Source organism: Lampetra fluviatilis, chromosome 47 (genome assembly GCF_964198595.1).
Source record: "Lampetra fluviatilis chromosome 47, kcLamFluv1.1, whole genome shotgun sequence".
NCBI lineage: Eukaryota > Metazoa > Chordata > Hyperoartia > Petromyzontiformes > Petromyzontidae > Lampetra > Lampetra fluviatilis.
Window position 1 is genome coordinate 3,192,447 of NC_136321.1, and position 6,651 is coordinate 3,199,097.

General features: G+C 55.7%; 1 protein-coding gene across 1 annotated transcript; it reads left to right on the top strand.

Moving 5' to 3' along the window:
- The first annotated feature begins 2,567 nt into the window (after positions 1 to 2,567).
- Positions 2,568 to 6,281, top strand: GEMIN7 (gem nuclear organelle associated protein 7). Its single transcript, XM_078877254.1, has 2 exons — positions 2,568 to 2,710; positions 4,453 to 6,281. The coding sequence occupies exon 2, from the start codon at positions 4,542 to 4,544 to the stop codon at positions 5,034 to 5,036; it is 495 nt and encodes a 164-aa protein (XP_078733380.1). The 5' UTR covers positions 2,568 to 2,710; positions 4,453 to 4,541; the 3' UTR covers positions 5,037 to 6,281.
- Positions 6,282 to 6,651: the final 370 nt, after the last annotated feature.

A 6,651-nucleotide genomic window follows, 5' to 3' on the forward strand; every position in this document is an offset into this window, starting at 1 on the left:
AACACGCATATAAAGGATTTGTAGTGAAAAACTTTTTTACGGGTTAATTTTTTTCTCTCTTTAACATGGTCCACACGAAAAAGTTCAAATTAGCCTCGCTACCATCACCATCTGTAATTCATGTTGTTAATAAGTGCCTTATCAATTGAACTGAACGTGCCTCTGGATATTTTGTTTTTACTCATTTGTTCAATTGTGGAATGGTTTGATTTGTCTGCTGGCCGGGTCTCCCTTGAACACGTTCCTTCGGAGTGGGCAGGTCAGAACTTGGTTGGACAGCGAATTCGTGCGATCCGTGTCACGCGGCAGGAGCTGCGTGGGGCGGCGCGTCACGTGGTGCTGAGCCCGCCCGAAGCGCTCCATGAAATACAAATCGAGGGCGGGGCTATGCACGACAGACAGACACATACTCCCTGGTGAGCAGTGAGGAACTGCTGTTCCTACCTGTTTAACACGTTCCTTCGGAGTGGGCAGGTAGGAACTTGGTTGGACAGGGCATTCGTGCACGACAGACAAATAATCCCTGGTGGGCAAGTGTGGAACCTGTTGTTCCTACCTGTATGTATACAAGATAACTTGACTTTAGGTAGCCAGGCAGACAGCCCCCTTAACTATCGCCCCCCCACCTCCCTTAGGCCCCTCCCCCCTCCCTTAGGCCCCTCCCCTGACCCCCTTCCCTTAGGCCCCTCCCCTGACCACCCCCCATATCCTTAGGCCCCTCCCCCGACCCCCCTTCCCATAGGCCCCTCCCCTGAGCACCCCCCCCCATATCCTTAGGCCCCTCCCCTGACCCCCCTCCCTCAGGCCCCTCCCCTGACTCCCCCCTTCCTTAGGCCCCTCGCCTGACCCTCCTCCCTTAGGCACCTCCCCTCTCCGTACCCGGCAGTAGGTCTCCACCAATCAAAGAGCTGTTTATGTTATATATTTATTTATGCACGACAGACAGACAGACAATAAATCCCTGGTGGGCAGTGTGGAACGTTGTTCCTACCTGTAAAATGTGAACACTTCTGAGAATTTGCAACAACACCACAATAAGTGTGCCGCTTCCAGGCTCTGGAGACCACCTGGGGAAGATTCCAGGCACGCGTTGACAACGATGGCGAACAAGTTGAGGATTTTTGACTTTCGATTTAAAGCTTTCGTGACTGCAGGGATTCATCATGGGACCTGTTTTGCCAGTCATCTGGTCGAACACCATATGAGACGAGGCTCCAAAGAAAGCTGTCTCTGGTGTGGACCAATCAGTTTCAAGGACAATGCATAAATTGCCAGAGTGTTGTTTTTTGTTTGCATTTGACTGCAAGTATTGCGGTTAATGTAAACATGATTCCTTGCAAAAGGTGTCAGTTTTGTTGCCAGAAAAAAGGGGAAAACCCCTATTAGTATATGCAGGGATTCATCTTCTTGGTTCTTTCGGTAAAGTCACGTAGAAGGGAAATAATAAAATAATACAAATTTAACATAATAATATTATGCAATTACAACTCGCTTCTTCAGGCGACAGCCAGATTTGTGTAGAACTCCACCTGTTTCGTCCCTTATATAGAGGCGTGGTAGATGTGGTGACCACGCTTCTGCGCTCTTGCGCAAAGTGAGGGGCCGTCCATAAATGACGTCACGCACCTAGGGGGTGTCAGACATTTGTGACGATGTGTGACGGGGGGGGGGGGGTTGAGGAATGTGACGTCACATCAAAATGCGCAACTGTAAATAAATATAGACAACACGTTCTACTTAATTAAATAGACTTTTTAATAAATGTTTTCTCCTACAACATCAAATTGCAGCGCCACATTAAATACGCACTACAATGACAATAGTTTAAAGCGATTTGAAGCATGTTTCATTTTTTTTGGGGGGGGGGGGTCTGACTTTTTGCCACGCCGCGTGACGAGGGGGGGGGGGTCAAAAATCGTCAAAAATCGCGTGACGTCATTTATGGACGGCCCCTTACGTGTAAAATTAAAAGGAGCGCACCAGGTAGTAATTTGAGGCTGAGTCTACCTAGGGGGCGGGGGGGGGGTAATCGTCACGTGATGTTGGTGGCCGCGAGCGGTAATTGGAACTCTGCTCTGTGTGCAGGGGTCGTACCCGCAGCGCGCTAACCGCTGCGCCACCGCTCCCCACAAAGAACCCCGACCACGTGGGGACTCCGCCCCGCCCACGTGGTGACTCCGCCCACTTGGTGACTCCGCCCACGTGGTGACCCCTCTCACGTGGTGACCCCTCTCACGTGGTGACCCCTCCCACTTAATGACCCCTCCCACTTGGTGACCCCTCCCACGTGGTGACCCCTCCCACGTGGTGACCCCTCCCACGTGAGGACCCCGCCCACTTGGTGACTCCGCTTACTTGGTGACTCCGCCCACTTGGTGACTCCGCCCACGTGGTCACCCCTCCCACGTGGGTACCCCGCCCACGTGGTGACCCCGCCCACGTGGTGACCCCGCCCACTTGGTGACTCCGCCCACGTGGGGACCCCGCCCACTTGGTGACTCCGCCCACGTGGGGACCCCTCCCACGTGGGTACCCCGCCCACTTGGTGACTCCGCCCACGTGGGTACTCCGCCCCGCCCACTTGGGTACGCACTCAGCACGCGGGAGTCGCGGCGGAAGGCGGCGAGGAGACCCCCCCGGCCCGCTCTATCCCCCGCCGGACGAGGGCCTCTTTCCCGAGGCAGTGCGAGTCCCAGCGAGCGAGCGAGCGGTGAGTGTGCAGGGGGCAGGGCGCTTGAGCATACTTCACCGCGCTGGTCAGTGCGTGTCGTTGACTGAGCGGGCTAGGCCCAAGGCTCGGCCTTCTGACCAAACAGCGACTTCTTCTTGGTTCTTTCGGTAAAGTCATCACGTGGAAGGGAAGTTATAAAATAACAAAAATATTAAACATAATAAAATAATTCTCACGACGTTTCGGCCGCAACGCAAGCAGCCGTCCTCTTCACCTGAGGACGGCTGCTTGCGTTGTGGCCGAAACGTCGTGAGAATTAGTTTGTTTTATTTTTATTATTTTATTACTTCCCTTCTACGTGACTTTACCGAAAGAACCAAGAAGATGAATCCCTGCAGTCACGAAAGCTTTAAATCGAAATTTAAACGGCGACTTCTACGCGCCAACCGGCACTGACCAGCGTGGTGAAGTATGGTCAATCGACCCGCAACGGCGTCTCGCAGTGGAGTAACGGAAGGGTCCCAGCTTGTTGTGTGTTCATGGAGTTCTGCGTCGAACTGAGGCCCTTGCCTGCCCGCATCGGTGCTGATGAAGACAACACATGTCGAAACCAGTCTGGGTTATTCGCCCTCGTGCTAAGTGCGATGCTGCTGAACATATATAAATATTACGTAGAAAACACATTGTCCTGCGGAGGGAGCTGGTAGGAACGTTGGGTTGCTCGGTCAATGGCCAGGGTCAACGGCGGCGTGGTGTATTCCGCAAATATGCCCGACTGTGAGGGCGGGCACAAGCCGGCGTGAGAAGGTTAAACGTTGAGTTTTATAAGGGCACCACGGGGTGACCAGCCCCTCAACCCCTCCCAGCCCCTCCCAGCCCCACCCCTCCCATCCCCCACCCAGCCCCACCTTCCCCAACCAGCCCCTCCCTACCCTCCCCACCCAACCCCTCCACACCCTCCCCCCACCCAGCCGCTCCTCCCCACCCTGCCCCTTCCTGCGCGACGGACACAATAATCCCCTGTGGGCTGGTGTAACCAGGAGGTTCCTACCAGTATGACATTGTGGACTGCCCCCAGAAGGAATGCTGCCGCGGGGCTGATGGGATGAGGAAAAACTCGCCTTCCCCGGCAAACTCGTCCAAAAACAATGATAACGAAAGACAAAGATCCCCCCCCCCCCCGTGGAGCAAGTGCTGCCAGCAAGCAGCAACTATTACGTCTTCTTGGTTCTTTCGGTAAAGTCACGTAGAAGGGAAATAATAAAAATAAAACATAATAAAATAATTCTCACGTTTCGGCAACAACGCAAGCAGCCGTCCTCAGGTGAAGAACATCCATCCTGCTTGCGTTGTGGCCGAAACGTCGTGAGAATTATTTTATTATGTTTTATTTTTATTATTTTATTATTTCCCTTCTACGTGACTTTACCGAAAGAACCAAGAAGATGAATCCCTGCAGTCACGAAAGCTTTAAATCGAAAATAAACAATTAAGTCCTACAGCGCGCGAGGTTGTGGGTAGCCAGCACCACGCCCGTCCGCCTTTGTTTTCCTCGTGGCGATGTTCACCGAACCAGGGCTACCAGCACAGGACTCGATTTAAGGCAGAGTCGACCTAGGGGAGGAAGTCCCAGGGACTGTGTTCAGACAATCGTCGCTGGCCTTGGTGGGCGTGAGCGGGGAATCGAACTCAGGTAGCCAGGGGCCGCAGCACCTGACCGCTGCACTCGCCTGGATTACAACGCGCAATCTCCCCCCCCCCCCCTTCCGTGCTACCACCAGGGAGGACCCCGGTCCCCACGGCGACCCCGGTCCCCACGGCGACCCCGGTCCCCACGGCGACTCCGGTTCCCACGGTGACCCCGGTTCCCATGGCGACCCCGGTTCCCATGGCGATCCCGGTCCCCGTCTTGAGGTTGCCCCTCGGCCCCAACGGCGGCAAAGGCTTCGACCCGAACTCTGCGCGCTTCCGCGCCCTGCACCGTGTCGCTTCCTCGCACGAGACGGGCACCTCCTGCTCCTCCTCCTCCAAGGCGGCGGCTCACTCCTCGTTAGTGTGCCGGGAGCAGGCGGCCCGCGCCCAGCTGCGCGAGAGGTTCCTGCTGGGGCTGGGCGCCGCGTGCGGGAGGCCGGCGCGGTTCCGCCTCTTCTCGCGCCCGGAGCGGCTCCCCGCGGTGCTGAGCGCCTGCGACCTCGAGCTGCTGAGCCTCCTCGTGTCGGCGCTCGGCACCCCGCTGGGCGTGCAGGAGAGCGCCCTGCTGCGCGCCAGCGACGTCCTCCACTTCTCCTGCGCCGTGCCCGCAGCGCTGCCCCGCGCGCCGGAGCGTGCCGAGGGAGCGTGGGACGAGGCCGCCGCGCTTGCTTGAGGGGGACGCTACCGCTTGGTGAAGTCTCGCCGCTTGGTGACGCCAGGGACGTGCTGGACTGTTGAGAGGCGTGACGAACAGGGAGAGATCTAAACACATTCCTGCTGCGGAGGGAGCTGGTAGGAACGTTGGGTTGCTCGGTGTATTCCGCAAATATGGCCGACTGAGGGCGGGCACAAGCCGGCGTGAGTAGTTGAGTTTTATAAGGGCACCACGGTGGTGACCAGCCCTTTCCCACCTAGCCCCACCCCTCCCACCCCCCACCCAGCCCCACCCTCCCCACCCAGCCCCTCCCTGCACAACGGACGGACACAATAATCCCCTTAGGGCTGGTGAAACCAGTGGGTTCCTACCAGTATGAATGCTGTGATGAACGCTGAGAGATGTGACGAACAGGGAGAGACTTGATGGCATGCTGGACTCTTGATGGACGTGATGTACTCCTGCGCTGGTAAAACATTTGAGAGACGTGCTGCACGTCTGAGACTCGATGGGACTGTGAACTTGTGTGACGTGATGGACAGAGACGTCATGACTTACTGGACTCTTGAGAGACGTTATGAGGCTGTGAGAGGTGTATGGGCCTTTGAGACGTGTCGGATGTGACGTCAGGATTAACCTATGGCACTTGTTCTGCATAGCACGCATCACACGTGGAACGATGTTGGGTCTACACCACATTCATCGTCCGTTCCTGAAAAGCTCCCCAGCACACGCAGCGAAACGTCGGACATCGTGCCGAACAACACTTAGCACCGGCACAACCGCAAAAACGCCACGCGGCTCTGTCCGTCCCGTTGACGGAGTCGCTCCGTTCCAAGCCTTCCTCGATCCCTGCTGCTGGTCGCGAGATGAGATGGACTCTCCCAAGTCACGGGCAAAGGTCCCCCGTGTAGCCTTCGCTGGCTGCTGGGGCAAGTGCTAGTCTCCGGCAGTTCTTGCAAGGAGCCGTCTCACACACAGCCCTGTCCAAGCAGCAGCAGCAGCGTCAGCGTCAACCCAGAGTCCTTCGCTGGGCCGAGTCTCGTGTTCTCCCCGTGTCCAGGCAGCCTGCGGGGTTTTTGTGGGGTGGGGGCCCTCGCTCTATGGGTTGGAGGACCCCCACCACACCACCTTGTGCTCCCCCCCCCCCCCCCCCCCAGTCTCGGCAAGGGTGGATTTGGTGGAGTGAATCACGATCACCAGACACGTTTCATGTATTTTTTTTAACACGCAACGAAAGTGAGAAATAAATTGTGGGCACAAGCTTTTGATGGAAAGGTTTATTATATTAATATTTAACGTTCAATAACTTTTGTTTTTACATTAGTGCGAGTATTTCATTCTCGCTGCAAATATTTTGAATCGGCTTTACTGCGTCTCTTTTGTTATTCACTGCCGGTCACACCGTGCCGGTTTCAGCTGCCTCCCCCCCCCCATCAACTCCCCACATTCACCTACCACCTACCCCTTACCCCACATTTCTGTTTTGATTTCACCAGCATTTCCCAACTCGAGGAATGCAAAGAGTTTAACAAAATAACACACATATATATATAAGAACAGCGAGGTGAACATACATCACAGGTCATTACAGAGCTCACCACTGACCATCCATCGGAGGTACACGGTTCCT